Consider the following 20000-nt stretch of genomic DNA (forward strand, 5'->3'; position numbering starts at 1 on the left):
ATAGGTCACATTGAAATGCACCGTAAAGGAATTTCTTTCTTTCATTCAATCTTGATAGTGACACCGTTGATGTTGTACACATTCCTCTTTTCATTCCTTCTTTATGATTAACGTTGTAAGGCAGGTGGCTTCAGTTTCTGGTCTCAAAGTATAAGACAAAGTACAGCAAGAGAGAAAGTACAAGTAGGTGGCCTTGAGTGGAGACGACTGCTGTCCCTGTGATCGAGGGAGATAATTGGAACTTCAGAGAGGGAACTAATTAAGGAACGACTAATATTCTCTTGCATAAGTTACTGTATGGATCTACTCCTGGTATAGAAATTCACTATACATTCTATATATATATATATATATATATATATATATATATATATATATATATATATATATATATATATATATATATATATATATATATATATATATATATATATATATATATATATATATATATATATATATATATATACTTTCCATTGGTCGGAGCTGAAAATGAAGCTGATAATTCAAAATGCATGCTACCAGACTTATAATAGTTATGAAAAATGGTCTTAAGCTCACTAGGAGGGTGATAAAATATAATGAAGAATTTCTGTAATAATGTTTGATGTACGAGATATTGTTATTACCAAGGAAATGAGTGTCCAAGGGGTAGATATCTGTAATCATTTAGATGAGAGAAAAAATGATGAGGGCAATCAAAATGAAATAAAAAAAAAGTTGAAATGAAGTCACTACACGCCAGCAAACATTTCGTTACTATCAACACACTCATGCCACGAACATGTCATCAATGAATTCCTGAAGCGTAGCGTATACTTTGATATGCATAAGGAATGTATGAATGCAAGACCAAATCTCATAAACAAAACTTTACAGAGACTGATAATGACGGATGTTGCTTTGTCCAACACACACACACACACACACACACACACACACACACACACACACACACACACACACACACACACACACACACTGATATCAGAATATAAGAAATGGACAATAAGGTCAATGCCTTCAATAAAATACTGCAAGTGTATTACTTTAAATAATTTGTGGGAGGCAGGAGAAATAATATTGTTTGTGCTATTGATTATCAAGGCCACTAACGTCCATAAAACCGCCTCGCTGATACAACACACACAATACACTAAGTACGGTAAACACAAGCACAACAACCACAACCACCATAACTGTCGCTACGATCACTATGCCACCTGCATCACTAACAATGGAACGCCACAATCACATACCACCACCGCTGCCACCACCACTCTCGATATCACCATCACCACTAACAACAACAACTTCTACACCAACAGGAAGAACAACAACTGGCTTGATACAGGCCTCGCCCTTTCCTCTCTTTAAAGTCAATGTAATTAATCTGACTTTCCCCTCTCCATCTAATTAGCTGTTATGTATGAGTATATCTCAAAGTTTTGTTGGAAACACATCTAGGGGGAATTTGTAGCTCTTCTTTTTTTCAGAGAGAGAGAGAGAGAGAGAGAGAGAGAGAGAGAGCACTCCTTTCATTTTCACTTCCCATTTATCCTCTCCAAGCCTTTCTTTCCTTCCTTTCCTACCTCCCGGCACTTCCCTCCCTTCCCTTCTTGACATCTGGCACTATAGCGGAGTTGCCACATGTCTTCTCCGTGCCTTTATCAATTTCAGATGAGAGAGAGAGAGAGAGAGAGAGAGAGAGAGAGAGAGAGAGAGAGAGAGAGAGAGAGAGAGAGAGAGAGACGAATGGTAGAAGTAAAGAGTTTGGGTTATGTAAAGAGAAGACTAAGGATATACCTCTGTCAAGGAATGTGACGGGAGATGTTGATATTTGTTTTGTATGTAGTGGTGGTGGTGGTGGTGGTGGTGGTGGTAGTGGTGGTGGTATAGATAGTGGAAATAAAAGAAAAAATACCGTGCTTCAACATATTGGGGAATCCTGCTCTTATGGGAATTCAACTCTGTCTGTCTGTCTGTCTGTCTGTCTGTCTGTCTGTCTGTCTGTCTGTCTGTCTGTCTGTCTGTCTGTCTGTCTGTCTGTCTGTCTGTCTGTCTGTCTCTGTCTGTCTGTCTCTCTCTCTCTCTCTCTCTCTCTCTCTCTCTCTCTCTCTCTCTCTCTCACACACACACACACACACACACACACATTTACAGTTCTCGCTAGCTCGATGATAATGTCCTCGCCTGTCTCTTGGCAGGTTCGCGCCACGTTTAGGTCACAAATGTTTCCACTGATAAGCGAGTAGGTCTTGTCCTCCTTGAGCAGTGGGACGATAAGAGGTGTGTGAGTGAAAGGTGTCACCCTCACCCATACACCAGACTGTAAGTGTGAGCGGTGATACCTTGACTCTATAGCTAGCCACTCTACATTATCTTATATTGAAAATAGAGGTGAATCATACAGGTATAGTGTATGTAGGCAGCAGTGATATGAGTTTCCTTGAGACAGACCATCCTTAATTTATTCATACAATACTTCTTCTTCAGTACCATGACGTGTTTTCATATTCATTCTGCTTATTATTTGGAGAATTTGTATAGCGTCAGAAACTTATGTGAGATTAAAATAGTGAAGACTCTGGTCATTAATCTTTAAGCTTACATAGACCCTTTCTGATGTAAATAGAATCGTCTAATCATACCCATAAATCGTGGTAAAAATGCGTCCCAGTACTGAATGGGTTAAGTTTGATATTAAAAGCATTGGGAAAAATTTGGCCTATAGAATAGTTCTTTATTCTAGTACATCATCTTACCGAGCTTTACTTTTTTTTTTTTACATTATTTCGTCATCTTTACCTTACAGTAGACAATTATCATGTAATTCGTTGACCAAACTAACACTACCATCTCTAGCTTAGTTAGTTTCACATCTACCTCTACGAAGCTAAATATTCTCATGAACAGCTGTGTATGGAAAAAAATAATCATTCTTTAACCCCTTCAGTACAGTGACGCGTTTCAATGTCCATTCTGCTCACTATATAAAGATTTTACACAACTTTAAAAACTTATGTGGAGATTAAAATAGTGAAAAATCTGGACATTAATCATCTGACCTCCATAGACCTTTCCTAATTTCAACAAAAATGGTCAAATCGTACACAAACCTCAAAGCAAAAAATGTGTCCCAGTACTGAAGGGGTTAAGAAAACATCACGCTTTAATATACACTCCTATCTAACAGAAAATGTGCCTGAGAAAGTTCACCACCATTCCTGATCAGCTTCTTTGAATAAACACTCCTATCTACCCTTTGATTTGATGTCAAGCTCCACATCGCCCAATACACAGCCATTCACGAGAGGAGGACATCACTTCACTCCTTATTTCCGTTTCTTCCTTCCAATAATCAAGACTTTTCCAGGGCCAAGTTTCCAATTTTCCCGTTTTATTTATAAGCTCGATCTTTATTGCACCTCTCGTCTTGTCTGTTCTCTCTCTCTCTCTCTCTCTCTCTCTCTCTCTCTCTCTCTCTCTCTCTCTCTCTCTCTCTCTCTTCTCTTCTCTTTTCTTTTCCCCTCGATGTAATTACCTATCTTGTGTGTGTGCGTGAAAGAGAGAGAGAGAGAGAGAGAGAGAGAGAGAGAGAGAGAGAGAGAGAGAGAGAGAGAGAGAGAGAGAGAGAATATAAAGAATAACATCTCTTCTTTTTGCCCCACAGCACTCCTCCGTCTCGCACGCTTTGAAGACCCTGATTAGCGTGTCAACAGTCATCCTTCTTGGACTAATATGTGCCTACCACGCCCTAGAGGTGCAGGTGAGTAAACACAGAGAGAGAGAGAGAGAGAGAGAGAGAGAGAGAGAGAGAGAGAGAGAGAGAGAGAGAGAGAGAGAGAGAGAGAGAATGTTAGTTTTGGATGTCCTAGCAAGAGTTCCGTAATAAACAGATAAAACACCAATATCATTTAACCCCTTCAATATTGAGACGCATTTTTTACCTTGAATTTTGAAAGTGATTAGACTATTTTATTTATATCAGAAAGGGTCTATGGATGTCAGAAGAATAATTGTCAAAGTCCTTACTATTCTAATCCCAGCATATGTTTCTAAAGTTCTATAAAATCGCCAAATAGTAACTAGAATGAACATGAAAACGCGTCCAGTTCCTGAAGGGGTTAAGCAAAGGTGATAGACACGGTGTGCTGCAAACATTGTGATGGTGACATAAATCTACCTAATCAACGAGGAGTTATGGTCGGGAAAGGAACAGTGAGGGGGAAGTAAGGTATGAACTCAATAAAGCCATTTGACCCACATTTCTCTGGCCAGAATTATGTCCTGTGATAACTCTTCCATCTCAAACTGTGTCGTGCGTAATTGGATAGAGGGATGGATATATATGGATGGATAGACAGATAGACATTGAAATAAACTGATAAATGAAAAGATGGAATGTCAAAGAAGTGGGAGTTGTAATAGATTATTTTGATACTGATATATTTTACCTTATTTCTTGTGAGTTTAATGTTATAATCATATGAGCTCCATTTTACAGTGTATTCCATCACACTTACTTGTTATGCGTGGTTGAAGGTTCAGCGGAGTTTTGTGCGGCAGGTTCCAGGTGGACAGACGGGCTTTGTGCTATATATAGAGAGACGAAGAAAAATTCAACCATGATTAACACGATAAAGTACCAAAAAATTTAAAGATGCATAAACATACGAATAGTATATAAGAAAATCGCTTTTTCTAAATAAATATGTAAATATGTATATTGATAGATAGCAAATGAAATCAGGTATAAACAACACAAAATAGTACTCGTAAAGGTTGAAAAAAAAAATCTATAAAGGTATACATTGCAAGAAGGGAGCAAGCAGTTAGTCGTGTGTTGTCTATGTTGTGTTAGCACTGCATGAAAACAAAACAGCTGGCAAGATAGAATATGATATCTTGAGTGAATGACGAATATATGAATAAATAATGATAACTATAACAAGTTGACTAAAAAATAATAAGTGAAATGACAAAAAAAATCAGTTATCAAAAAGTGTCCATTTACAAGCAAAAAAAAAAAAATTGGTCACATTTTGCCGAGATTATTTTTGCCTCTACTAATTTTTTTCTTCGTTGTAGTAACACTACCTTCATCACTGAGAGAGAGAAAGAGAGAGGGAGGGGGAGAGAAGGATGGGGGGAGAAATCTTTATACCTCCTCTCTCTCATCTCTTAAGTGACATTGGCTTTTTTCCTCTTCATTTACTCTTTATCATTGTTCTCCTCATCCCTGTTCTGTCATTTCTCCTTACTGTCACTCTTGCTACTCGCGCCCCTCGGCTTAGTACTCCTTCGCTCCTCTCAGCCCTCGAGGGTCCTCCACACTAACTCAGTAAAACGCCACAAGAGCTGCCCGTCTCACTGTGTTACGTCCACCTGGATGAAAATTAACGAACCAAGAGAAAGAAACAGCTGTCATTTTACAATTTGTTGGTAACCAGTACAAACATGGGAATAAGCCTCACCACTCTCTTCATCTTTGTTATCATTATCATTATGAATCAGTAGCCACAAAGAGAGCTATAAATCATATGTAAATCTACTGATATTCTACCTTTGTCTCGTATCATTTCTCTGCTTTTTTGTTGACGTGGCAGAAGAATCGCGCAAAAATAAAAAAGTAATAGTGATAATAATAGTAATGATGGTAAAATTAATAATAATAATAATAATAATAATAATAATAATAATAATAATAATAATAATAATAACAAAGATAATAATATTAACAATAATAATAATAATAATAATAATGATTATAATAGTAATGGTAATAAAGATAATAATATAAACAACAACAACAATAATAATAATAATAATAATAACGATAACGATAACAATAATAATAAAATAATAATAATGATTACAAAAATAATAATAACAATAGCAATAAAAATAATATGGTGATTCCAAAGAGAACGTCTTTTTTCATAGTTCTTAAGGTGCATTCAATGGTTTATCTTTTTCAAAATGTTCTTGGTAAAGTGGCATGAGGTAAGTTGATGCTATGGATATCATACAATGTACTCTGATGTATGAATAGAGCCCTTGGAGTTTATACGTAGCCAGCATCCGGGAGGTCAGACGAGTGGACACAATTGGCTAATCTCGTCGCGTGACACATCTTACATACCAATGAGATTTTGACCTTGGTCCAGGCATGAGAGACATCCGTGATTGTCTCCAAGGTAGTATTAGCTGTAACTAGGGGATCACCTGAACGACTGATTAAACATGACAAAAGGATGTTCATTGAAAGTTACAATTGGTTTTGAAAATTGTTAATTCAAACGATTCAGCTATTCTAATTGAAATCATATAATTTATCATCCCATGGAGACAAATTTTGTTGGAATATTTGCAGTAAGAGAGAAAGAAGGAAACTAGTAGAGAAGAAATCTGATCAGGCACATGTTACAACTGAAGGAAATTTCCCAAAAGAATAAACTAGATTTTTTAGAACCTTAAGCCGTGTGAAGTTGATGTCGAGGGACCACAGTATAACGTGCAGGAAGAATATCCGCGGCACTTGTAATAGACTTTGTAAATTGAAGAAACGGACACACTTATAATTTTATGAAGCTGAATTATTAACAAAAATGCGAGTCAGCAGTTCAGTTAAACGAGGACATGCAGGCATTGGTACTAATGTAGTCTTAACTAAATATGTAAAAGGAAGAAAACTTTTAGTCGTACATAGCATAGTCTCGGTACGTGCATGAAGTTGTGACAAGAGTTCGAGTTGATAAGATTTGTATTAATAACACGGTTTTTGGCAAGTAATAGAATTGATGTGGTACGATTCCAAGAAGGAGGTGTGTCGCTCCATTATTAACTGGAATATCACATCCATTAACTCCTTTTTAACTAACGCTCCTCGCTGTGTTATGGCACTAATGTGATTTACATTTTGCTCTGTGTCCTTATAAAACGAAAAATTTACCTTGCTGCAAAAAAAAAAAAAAGCTGATTTACGATGTGGTCTGTCTCCCCGAGTTCTGCTTTCAATAGTCTAATTTTCCCCTAATCTAATTTTCTGACACATTTTCCTGTAGTTTCGTTCTCCTTGTTCCTCTTTTCCTTTTCCTTGCTATACACTTTCTCTTTCTTCTCTCCTCCTTCCTAATCTCTGTTGAGGATCTGATCTTTTCCTCTCATATGACCTACGAGTACATCAATCCTTCACGACCAGCTTTACCTTCCCTCGCCCGTCCGCCAGCCTGTCTTCCCTTTCTTCCAAGCACTGATGGATCGCTTTGGAGAGCCAAACTTTGAGCTTCCGAACTTCATTTGTCTTCACGAAGCCAATTACTCTCGCGCGCCTCACAGCACCGCCGCCATGAGTCAGCTGATGAGGTGACTGATCTACTGTGGTTTATAGGAATATCTTCAGCATCGCCGCCACTGCTGTACTCTCTTGCTTACTGGCAGCATAAGTAATGATTGTAGTATCCATAGAGCTCATCATACCCTTCATGCTTCAGGGCTCTTGTTGGTTTATGTTTGGTGGGAAGAGTGGTGGAGATGCAAATTTTCTAAGGCTACTTTGGTTGTGTTCACGGCCTTTGGACTTTGATATATTATGTTGTTGTTCTTGCTACTGCTGCTCAAATACTTATCAAAACAACAACAGTTCTAAAGAATACCACTACTACCAACACTACCACCGACACTCCCATCACCACCACCAACCGCAATAACAATAGCAACGATAACAATGACGACGACAAAATCTATTGCTACATTTATTATTTCTGCCTCTATTGCCACAAATGTTTTAAATAATCTCTTTATTGAGTCTGTTGGTTTTTCTATGTATTTGTCTGCCTCCCTTAAAAAAAAAAGAAAAACTGAACACTACGAGATAAATCGCTCTGGAAACCACCGACCAGAGAAAACTCGGACTTTCTCAAATTACAAGTGAAGCTTTGCCTTCTTTCAGAGGGATGTTCATATAGACGAGGACCTTTTACGACCTACATATGTGACCCTGAAGGCATCGTCATAATATGAGAGGAAACATCTGTGTGAAGGGAAGAAACAATACACCAGAGAAGTTTATAAAGGAATTATATGAGAGAGACATAACAAAGGGAGTGAGAAAATCCTCAACTTTCACTGCACGTCCAAAAAAAAAGCACCAAAGTAAAAAACGCTCTTACCAAGAAGCAAAACACAACGTACTTGCCATCACAATGTTTCCTGAGAGCCAGTGTGAAAGCAGCCTGAACACCAATAGGGAAAAAAACTTGAAGCGGAGAATGAGAATCTCAGGACCAGTCAGTGGAGACATGCGGAGAAATGATTAGTATTGCTTCATCTGGCTCACTGATTCCGACACTGTTTTCTGTTTCGACTCCAGTGCTGCTTCACATTTTACTAGTTACGTCATAGATCACTGAAGATTTGCTGATAGTGTATTACGCGGTCACACAACACTGTCTTTCAAAATGGAGGTCACTTTCCTTCCATCTATTTATGTGCACTAGTTTCACTCATCTCCTCACAAGTAGTATAGGCTTCTCATGTAAGGCATCTTCACCAGCTCACATGGTATTTCAAACTAAGGTGTGCTTTGGTGTATAAGAGTAATAACTGTCAAACGTGTGCCGAGCCGTACGTCTGGCATGTTATATATCATACTAAAAATGCGTAATAGTGTACGGATCTTAGTTGGCAACTGTAGAGAGAGGAATGCCATCAGTAGGTGACAGTATATTATACTCGAGAGAGAGAGAGAGAGAGAGAGAGAGAGAGAGAGAGAAAGTAAAGCAATATAAAGCACATGATTAATGCACGCCATCACTACACACTTCCTTCCTTCACAGTTGTTTATGATCGACAACTGTGCTGACGACTGGCGCATCGCGATGACGTGGCAGAGGATAGCGAGGATAGTGATGGAGCTGGTCATCTGTGCCGTCCATCCCATCCCGGGCGAGTACTATTTCTACTGGACCACCAAGCTGTCTAACCATGGCGGGGTGGAGGGCTCGCAGTGGGTGCCCATTGACATCACTCTCTCCCTGCCCATGTTCCTCCGTTTGTACCTTATCTGCAGGGTGATGCTTCTCCACTCCAAGGTGCGTACGTGTGACATTACCCTTCTGTGTGTGTGTGTGTGTGTGTAGTGGCGTCCCGTCCTTCTAAATCTGTTGTAGCGTAGGTAAATCTTCTGCGGTTTTTTGTGACTTCTTTTAAAGTTTTTCTGTTCATACACCTTTTTTGTCTCTGTACTAATGTCTTTTTATATTTCCTGCATGTTTTTTTATTCCTGTCCATGATTCAGTGGTGATTTTTTCCTTCGTGCCATTTCCTTTCCTTCCACTAACATATTTTTCTTTTTTCTAGATACCTGTATCAATCAATTCCAGTATTTTCAAGATGGTTTTGTTCAGATGTGCTGCTATTCCCCGTTCCGTTAATTCTTAGTCCTGTTCACTCTGTCCTTTCATCTTTCCTATTTTTTTTTTTCTGTGTATAGTCACTCACCTTCTCGTAACTTTTTTCCCTCAAGTGCCGCAACCTACTTTTTCTCACCCTCTAAGCTCATTCTTTCTGTATCACCCATGTACTCACGGAAATTGAATAAGATATATCACTCTTTGTTACCTCCATGCCCTGTCTCCGTTGTCCTACATATCCAGTCATCCATCTCCTTTCGATCCAATCCTTGAGCGCCTTTCCGTCCTTAACGTCCATCTCACACTTCTTTCTACAATGCACAGTTTTCCATAGTTCTCTCTCTCGTCCGTCTTTAGTTTTTTTTGTTTCTCTACTTTTTAATCCTGACCTACTTGGAATACTTCCCTAGCTCCCTTCTCTCATTCCCGCCTCTCCTTTCCTCTCTCACTTCCCGTGTCGCTTCCCGTCACTCCACCTACGTTACCTCACGCTCAGCTTCCCCTACAGAAGTTCCCCTAACAGGTCCCTCCTTCCTTCCCGTCTTCTGAAGACTCCAGTTGGAATTTAGCTTGTAAGTCGACCGCCCTCCGGAAACCCTTACCTCTCGTTCCTTCTCTTTCTCTTTCTGTCTTCCTCTACGTCTCTTCTCCATTCTCACCCTCGTCTTAGGCCTTCCCTCTTCCGTTTCATCTTACTTCTCCTCCTGTTCGTTATCTTCCACCTGCTTCTCTTACTGTCCCTTTTCTACTGCATCTCCCTTCCTCTATTATTTTATATTCAAACCTTCTTCACCTCTCTCTCTCTCTCTCTCTCTCTCTCTCTCTCTCTCTCTCTCTCTCTCTCTCTCTCTCTCTCTCTCTACCCTCCCGTTTGATAACCCTCTTCCTTTTCCTTCCCCCTTATCTGCATCCGCTTCTCCTCCCCCCACCCACCTACTCCCTCCTCTTCCGCTATTATCTAACGCTTACAAGTACCAAACCTTTTTTTTTTCTTCTTTTTCGAAATTCACTTGAGTTTTACTTCTGTTCCTTTCATTTTAGCTCTCCATTTAACGAGTTTCGAGTTTACTCGTGGCCTTCGCTGCTTCATCATTCTTCACTACGTTCCTCTTTAAGGCGAGAATCTCAAGATTTGGTATTCTTTGTTTTCTTAAATGGATCTCGAGAACGCAATTTAGAGTCCTTGTGGTTGAGTGTGTCATAAATGTTTTCTCTCTCTCTCTCTCTCTCTCTCTCTCTCTCTCTCTCTCTCTCTCTCTCTCTCTCTATTGCAGCATTCATTCTAAAAAAAAAAATCTCGTTCAGCCTCTCATTAGTTAGGCATGAGAGGACACCAGTTTTCCATCTGAAGAGCGACGCAGCGCAGGTCACACAGGAAAGAGTGAGGAAGCATCGGTCGCGGAACAAAGGAACAAAGAGACGGAAAGAGCGCCGTGCAACAACTAACAAAGAAAAAGGGATTACTAAATATAGGTTATGAAAAAAAAGGTGAAACACTTAAGCTAAAAAGTGTTGGAATGTGAGAACAATAATGGAAAGAGTTGTAAGATATTATGTGATGAAAAAAGGCGAAAAACTCAAAGCTCATAGCGATAGAATATGAGAAGTAATGGACAGAGTTGTAGAATATTATATGTATGAAAAAAATCAATAGATAAGTCAGGAATTTTTTTTTATGCCCTGGCCTAAAGCGCCTGTACGTAAATTGAAGAGTATTGGAAGCACTGTGTAGGTTCCACCTACAGGCAATTTTGTTTATAGTGGTACCCATATCAAGGCTCATATCCCCACTCAAGCGCATTTTTGGTGTAACCACCTAGAACCTCGGTATCATGGTGATATGTAGGTAACTTTAAACCACTCGACAAATGGTAAAGTATCAAGGCGACATGTGGTGGGATTCGAACAAATGCGTGGACGTCTGCCCGATCCCACGCTCATCACCTTATCCACTATATGAAAGTAGAAGGAAGAAGTAAGAGTATGTATGACGTGTTAAAATTAAAAATAGTAATAATACAATAATTATTTTCTCCATAAAGACAACATAGGAAATAAGGATGAGTTACTGAAATAAAGCTGATCCGAAAATAACATAGGGTTTAGAAGTGAAGGTGGCTGGAAGGATTAAAACACTGTGATATGTTTTGACAAGGCACTTTCACTGATAAACAAACAATCACTCCTTCCGTGAACGCACACTTAAAATTACATATGTTTGTCACTAAAGAAAAAAATAGAAAGTTCGATAAATATTACTTGTTAATGTTGAAGAAATGGTTGTAATATAAGGTATTAACCCCCTTCAGTACCATGACGCGTTTCCATATCCATTTTAGTTACTGCTTTGTTGATTTTATAGAGCTTCAGAAATATATATTGGGATGAGAATAATGAAGACTAGCCATTAATCTTCTGGCCTCCATAGATCCTTTATGATGCAAATAAAATTGTCTAATCATACCCAAAATCAAGGCAAATATGCGTCTCAGTATTAAAGGTACTAAATAGGACTACGAACCAGGTGTAATAATAATAGATGATGTATTCAAAACATATAAAATCTTAAAACAAAACCTATTATTCAAACTATCTCTAATCAACCTCTATTTTTTGGAGGATGAGAGAGCAAATGAGCTGGCGTTTCCTACTTTTTGTATACTTGTGCCCGTCTCCCTCGTACACAGAGATAAATGAATGATATAAAAAAGAAACTAGTTACTGATTATTCATTCATCTTGTTTTTGTTTGTCTGATCTCTGTTTCTCTCTTTCGCTCTGGTTGTCAGAGTATCAAATATTTTTTTTCCGTGCATGTTCACCAAACTACTCGTACTTCCTTCCGCCATTACGCCTCCTCCTTACCAAGTGCTTCTTTCCTCATTTCCTATCATCATTCATTTTCCACTTTTTTTTATTATAACTGACCATTGCATACACTTGTTCGTTTTGTATTGTACGCCATTCAGGTGACCTTTTTGTAGTGAAGACAGTCAGTTGGTAACGTAATACGATAGCATTCACTAACTTCACTGTATTTTGCTAGTAATGCAATGAATTTCACTACACACCAGTTTTTTTCCTTATAGTTACATATATGTATAGTCATACTAAAAGTAATTTCTTGATTCTTCTCCCCTCAACTTCCTTCGTTCCTCCTGCCCCGCCCATCTTCTCCTCATCCTTCATTTCTTTCTGGATCCCTCCCCGCAGCTCTTCACAGATGCATCTTCGAGGAGTATCGGAGCGCTGAACAGAATCAACTTCAACACTCGGTTTGTTCTCAAGACGCTGATGACCATCTGTCCGGGCACGGTGCTGCTCGTGTTCATGGTCTCGCTGTGGATCATTGCCTCTTGGACTTTGCGTCAGTGTGAGAGGTGAGACAGACAAACAGACAGATGAACACACACACTCACCCACCCAACCACCCAATCACACACCCATACACGCACAGAAACAAACCAACACAAACAGACAAACCTAGAGCAAAAAATCAAAATTAGTTTTAAGTAAAATGAACAAACTAACTGACCAGTAAGTGATAAACAAATAACAAACTAGCAAACATACCAAATATAATTCAAACAAGATAACAAGCAAAAAACTAAACAAGCCACGTATAAGTAAACAAATCAACAAACATCAGTGACATTTCATTAAAGACTGCGCGCGCACACACCAAAACACACACCCCACACACACACACACACACACACACACACAACTCATTACTTTTCTGTTTCCTCAAGCTTGCAAATCAAATTTCACTCTGGTTTGTCATTCAATAACTATTTACCTGATTTCAATAGTCTTTCTTTGGCAATGGGAGTGTGAGAGGCTGGAAACAAGGCTCCTGTTATCACCACCACCTGAAATTTGCATGTTTAGAATTGAAAATGCCAGTGTAAGTAAAGAGGCATTCCAGCCACGGTATACTGGGATTTCCATAGTGTTGAATCTCTGCACTATTTTCACAGCTCAAGAACGTTTATACACTGTTATAGTGTATGTATATTGCACCTTTACTTCCTCCTCACAAGATGCTTCACATGTATAAGGCTCACTGATCGTTGAGAAAATCATTTAACAACTTGTCTGTAGTAGTGTCTTCTCAACTCCCTTTGCCAAAGATACGCTCAGGATCAAATGAATGATATTTTTTGTTCTGATTTCACTACTGATGACCTGTTTTTGCACTTCAATTATATACTATACATTTGCACAAGGCCGCTATTGTGCCTTGATGCGTGGGGAGGAGCGGGAGCCTGTCGCTGGGTTGTATTCATTTGCTCACGAAACGTACAATATTGCACTTCTGAAAGCTTTGGTGAAATACATTTTTATGAACTTTTATTGGAAAATCTTAATAAATTCATGCAGTTTTCCCTTAAATAACTAAGATAAAGTGAAAATGAACATATTATTTTTTACAAAACTGAATGAATGAATTGTGCAGTGTTTAATTTCAAAGCCAAGAAAAAAAGGTTTAAGTTACTTCACGTATTAACCCATCGGCTGTGGCTCTTTTTCCTTCTCTCTCTCTCTCTCTCTCTCTCTCTCTCTCTCTCTCTCTCTCTCTCTCTCTCTCTCTCCTTCCCACGCGGATAACTGACTTGGAGGTTTAATTGATAAATGTTATTAATATGAACGTCACTGTTCGCCGCACTTACGTCAGTTCCAAAACCCGAGCCACGACCGGAGCATGCGAGGAACACACGACACGGTCACAGCTTACGTACATTTGGCCAAGGTAAAACGAATACGACGTATTCGTTTTACCTTGCATTTGGCATTACTTTTAGATTTCGCTCTCGTACGTAAGCTGCACCTTGCTCTGTTCCTCGCGGGAAGATTAATTGTTGATATCAAATGTTATGATGATGGCAGATCAGCTGGGACTCTCTGTTTCTTTATATTCATCACTCCTACCTATGTGTATTGACTCCATAGCCCGCGAGGCTCTGGTATTGTTTTACCTCCAGGTCGGGGAAGCCAAACAGAGTGAGCTAAAGGATCATCACACAATCCATTACCCTTCTTGCCAAGAATCTATTTTGTCCCCTAGAGCTCTCCCATCTAAGGGCGGGCGTGCATGCTTCACTCACCTTCAGGCCCAGCACAGCCCCGGGCGAGGCGGCGGGCGTGTTCCACGGTGGTCAGGTAGAAACCAACTAGAAGCTGAGCACGTGTTCCATCACCTGCAGAGCCCACCGCCGCCTCCCGCTGCCGTGCTGGGCTGCTGAGATTACACGCCACCATATCCCGCCTTAGAACTCATTCTAGCTATAGAAAAAAGAAAGATGCTACTACTTCACCTCAAAACGCCAACACAGTGATGTACCTCAGCCCAACCTTACTAGTTCACTGTCCGATAATGATTGAGTTTTCTCTCTTCTAATTGTGGCTTATTCTTGCAGAATATTAAAAAGAAAAAAAAGCGAGCTCACATAACAGTCGGGCTCTCGTACATTACCTGTTTATCAGCATCAGTAGTGTGATCTTTTTTTCTTTGTAGTTGTGAATGGCATCATTACTCTACTTATGGGTCACAGTTATATACTTTTCCTTCTCTCTCTTATTTTTGCCACTTAGATATTTTCTACCATAGAATATGGCTGTTAGTCTAGTTACTCTAGTACAATCAGTAAAACAAGTCTTCTATACCATGTTTGAGATCTCCCACAAGACAGTAGCCCCAACTCTAGTTTGGTCACGGCGAAAGGGTGGTCAGAATAACAGTAAAAGATTGACTTCGAGAAGTATGCATTTATTCCCCTGTGGTATAACAAAACACCTTCATAACCTGAGGTCCAGCATTACCTTCCCTTCACCGATGTGTCGCTTCATAATACTTCAGGCGATGACGGTGCTGCGTTAAATCACATATCAGTTTTCGAAGTCAGTCTTTCATTAACCCACCTCCTCTTCATTGTCCAGCATGCAATAAGATGTACTTGACTTCTGCTTTAAGATCAAGTGCCATCTTTAGCAAAGCAAGTCATTTTTATCAATACTACTGCATCACTATGTCTGTTACAAGATTTCATTCACTTTGCCAACTCAGGTAATAAGTGTTTCAACTCGACCTGAAGGGATACATGTTCCACCCTCATTCCTACTCCCTCTCTTGGTCTCCTTATCCTACACTTTTAATCTTCCCATTATTCATTGCCTGAAAGCTATCCTCTATTCTTTTCTTCCTGATTTCATTACCTTGACTAGTTCTTATCTTTCCTATCACCTCTTCATCTCACTTTTACTATCATCTATCTCTTGTTTCGTTCTCTCTCTTGTTTTCACTCTTCATCTTTAGTATATTCTACATCCTTACTTACTTCACGTTCCTATTACTACTCTGCTCCTCTCCCCATGTTTCTGGATTCCTTCCTTTCATTTAGCCTTTCACCAATCCTGCCCTGCTGTTCCCTTTCCCTGTTACCCTTGAGGGCTAGTTGGGGCTACGGTGTTGTGGTGGGGCAGCCACGATGGGGACTGGCCCGGAGTACGTCTAGGGCCCAGTTAAGGGAGCCCGAAATGTTGTGTTGTTCACTCACTGAGCTTCATTATTTCTCTGAATGAAGCTCACCCTACTTAAAAAGGGTTAAGTGTAATAAATAAGGGCTCAGTCCTGAACTACAATATAGTACAGCTATGAACACATGGTCTTAACTGTCGCCACGTGCTCTCACTCGTCACGTGCCCTGCTCACGTGATATTCGGTGTTGTCTTTCTCACTCTCTAACTCCTCCTGGCCAATAGCCATCTAGTTGTGTAGATTGATACCGGCCTGCTTGGTGTATACCGTCAGATTAAGCCCTTGGCATCAAACCACTCCCATTTAAATGTTGCATCCAATCATGTTCTTGCAATGAATCACCCGGTTGATGACCACGCCCCTTACTGGTTGTTGTCCACCCTGATTGGTGTTCAGTGGTTGACCTAACCTCGGGCCTGTCCCGGGAGTCACTCTTAATGGTCATGTCTTGTACTCTATAGGTATCACGATGAAGAACATGCTAATCTGCTTAACGCTATGTGGCTCATCGCTGTCACTATATTATGTGTTGGGTACGGGGATATAGTTCCTAACACGTACTGTGGGAGGACCATCGCTGTGGCTTGTGGAATCATGGTAAGTGGCCGACTATCCCTTGCCCCTCTTACCTGTCACTGCTCTCTCGCTCTCCCAACAGGTACCATGACGAAGAACATGCCAATTTGTTGAACACCATGTGGCTTATAGCGATCACATTCTTGTCCGTGGGGTACGGTGATATAGTCCCAAATACTTACTGTGGGAGGGGTATAGCGGTGACCACAGGCATCATGGTAAGTGCTGCTCGCTCAGGTGCAAGAGCAAACGAGGTTCAGGACGCAAAAGAGAGTTATGATTAGCCTCAACCCAGCCCTCTAAAGCCTTGCGAATTAATGATTACCAACTCTCTCTTTATAATCCTCTTCATCGTTTACCTTCTTTGATTATGATTATTTTTCACTCTCATATTATCACTAAACATTAATTCTCATATTAAAAAGGATGATTATTATTATTTTTTGATGAACTAATCAGTCTTGACTTGTGTTCTTGATTTTATGATTATTAATTCACTCTCTAGCTTATTTATAGTGAGTTTTTGATTTTGTACATTGTGCGTTGTATATGCTACTACTGTTATCACTTACTATTACTAATATAACTTTTACTATTACTAATACTAATACTAATACTTTTGCTGCTACTACTACTCAACTACTACAATTTCTATTACTTCTACTACTGCTGTTACTACCATTAACTACTTCACTTGTGCATCCCTCACGAGCGAGTGGTAGACGACCTTGCATGAGTCTCTAGCTTGAGGCACCAGGGCTGGGTTTGCACTGAGACGTATCAGCGGAATGTTGACAGAGCCACCGGGAGGGGCGCCGCGCCACTCCCAGACTCGCTGGGACTCACGTAAGACAGCCAAATGTCCTTACAGGAATGATCCTAAAACAAGATACTCTGTTTCTAGAAATCCAATAAGATTCACTAATGCAGGCGGCAATGAGGGACGTGAGTAATTATTTATTTATTTTTTTTTTTTTTTTTTTTTGTGGATCGCTATTGAGAAAATGACTTTTTTTTTTTTTTTTTTATCTTCAGTGTGATGTAAAGCTAGACGAACGGTCACGCAGCGAAACAATCTCATGGATCTTGGTAGCAAAAGAATATCAAATGCACAAAATACACAGCCATTAATTCAAAAGGACTATGTATGTAGCTATATCTCCAGTCCTTAAATTCCACCAGTGGGGAGTTGTTGAACTTTTCACCTTGGGTACTTGGGACTCATGGCAGACGAAGGTGCAGCCACAGGTAGGGTGATAAGGAACTAGTTTAGCAATTGTCACCTTCCTGTAGACATTCTCGAGGTGGAAAAGGTGAAAAGCATGTGAATATATTTAGGAAGATTGAGAAGATTTCTGACATTTGCAAATAAATGTTCTGCATTGTAGAGTGTGTAACAGGCAGACGTTAGCATAAAGCAAGAGTTTATGTAGTTGGTGTAGTCGTAAAGGTTCTTTTTTCAGGAACCATTAGGTGGACAAGAGAAAAGGTGACCCAGCTTTTGTACTCAAAATCGATTTTTGTCGTAAGGAAGACACTCACTTCTGTAGTTTCAAAGCCCTCTGGCACACGTCCTCCACCAGGCCTTTTTTTCTCCTCCAGAGACACTAAGCCCTCCACGTTGCCTCTCCCTTGCGTAAAGAGATGGTGATCGAAGTGGTTATGCATCAGTCGGTGTTCACCTCCAAGGTTTCTCTGTCCTCCCCTTGTCCCTCCCCTTCCCTTTGAGCCACGGCGCCCAACAGCCCGAGGAATGGCCTGGCAGCGTCCTCTCCGCAGCGGCCTGTCAACAGCTGATGTCCTGCATAGTCTCTCGACGCTAAGGCAGCTTCTTGCTCATGCATGTGTACCAGGTCTTTCAGTCATTCCCTAAACAGAAGCTTCTTGTAACAAACAAAGACTTAGTTTCTATCTTACTACTCTTAAATATTCTCTTGAATGCTATCAGGATAAACATCATCATCAGTATCTTTTAAAGCAAAGGAATTGCACTGCTATCTTGGTTAACTCTCTGCCTTACAGATTACAGTTTGTGAAAGATACACCGGCCAGGGGTGGAGGCGCTGCTCCCAGGTGGGCTGGCTGCTTGCCCACTACTGGCTGATGTATCTGCTGAAAATTATTCACTTTACTTAAAGATAAAAAAAAAAAAAAAAAAATCTGCGATGAGAAAGTGTCAAGTCACGGGTGGGTTTCATCTTATTCCATTCCAAAGACAGAGTAGCGGAGGGTGTACCTTTACCGGGCCGCACGCATGTGCCCGCGGGACGGCCGGCAAACAGTGGTGCATGAGTTTATATGCATGGTTCGTTCAACAAAGGAGTGTTCTTGGTGACAGAGTTGAAACCATATTTTCTTATGCATATTTTTATATATTATTTCATTTAGGTAAACATGTTTGTCTCCTCTATTAGGTTATACCTGAAGAATGATTGCACACTGGTTTAGCTGTGTCAGATGAGTATTGTATGTGAATAAATCCCCTGATATTTGAAGTCATTTATTCAAACAACTTGCCTGCTCCTCTCACCACTCTGCCTCCTCGCCTACCTGCCAGATATTTCTGGTAAATTGTTCGTAATATTCGATGGATGAGATTGTGTCATAGTTGTGACATAATTTGACCAGCATATTCGTATCATGTTTGCTGAATGCCTAGCTGTGTAGGCGCAGGGCAGAGTGTGTGGGCGAAGCAGCTCGTGGAGACTACCCGACGCTTGTGGGTTGAATAAAGCCCGAGGCGCAGCAAGCAGTGACCCACTGCTGAGCGTGAAACGCACAATCCAGCTTGCTGCACCAAAATTTTGACTTGCTGCCACCTCCCGCCACCAGCGTCGGGAGCCTCAGTAGCTCTCAGATTGATCAATTAAATCTCAGTCAGTAATATTGAAGTAGGGTAACAATATAAAAAATGTAGCCTTGAGGATGACACTTAGGAATTTAGAAAGTGATGACCTTTAACTGATTACACTGTAGGTATAGATTGGTGTCTATTTGATGATAACATCCCTGGCAATAATGGTTGTTGTCCAGTAAAATTGATCTATTCAATTTATTTAATGCCTCAGTATTATTGTACATTTAGTAATCCATTACAGAAGTTAAAGTAATTAGTCCCTTTGATATAGATAAATTCAGATTTTACAGTAATCCTTAGTCTCAATAGAAAATTTACTCTTTGTTTTCAGTGTTTCTTTTATGACAGTGCTACTTTTACAAAATGGATCCCTAGAGTTATGTAATGATTGTACAGTCAGGCATATATATATATATATATATATATATATATATATATATATATATATATATATATATATATATATATATATATATATATATATATATATATATATATATATATATATATATATATATATATATATATATATATATATATATATATATATATATATATATATATATATATATATATATATATATATATATATATATATATATATATATATATAT

At 39.5% G+C, this 20000-nt stretch overlaps 1 protein-coding gene across 1 annotated transcript in view; it reads left to right on the plus strand.

Annotated features, from left to right (window-relative positions):
- LOC123505141 (small conductance calcium-activated potassium channel protein-like) overlaps positions 1 to 20000 on the plus strand; it is a 746606-nt gene that overhangs the window by 718334 nt on the left and 8272 nt on the right. The window contains 5 exon segments of the mRNA XM_045256256.1: positions 3674 to 3769; positions 8841 to 9095; positions 12629 to 12795; positions 16415 to 16572; positions 16575 to 16747. Of these exon segments, the coding sequence (XP_045112191.1) occupies positions 3674 to 3769; positions 8841 to 9095; positions 12629 to 12795; positions 16415 to 16572; positions 16575 to 16747 (849 nt within the window).

Source organism: Portunus trituberculatus, chromosome 17 (assembly GCF_017591435.1).
Source record: "Portunus trituberculatus isolate SZX2019 chromosome 17, ASM1759143v1, whole genome shotgun sequence".
Lineage (NCBI taxonomy): Eukaryota > Metazoa > Arthropoda > Malacostraca > Decapoda > Portunidae > Portunus > Portunus trituberculatus.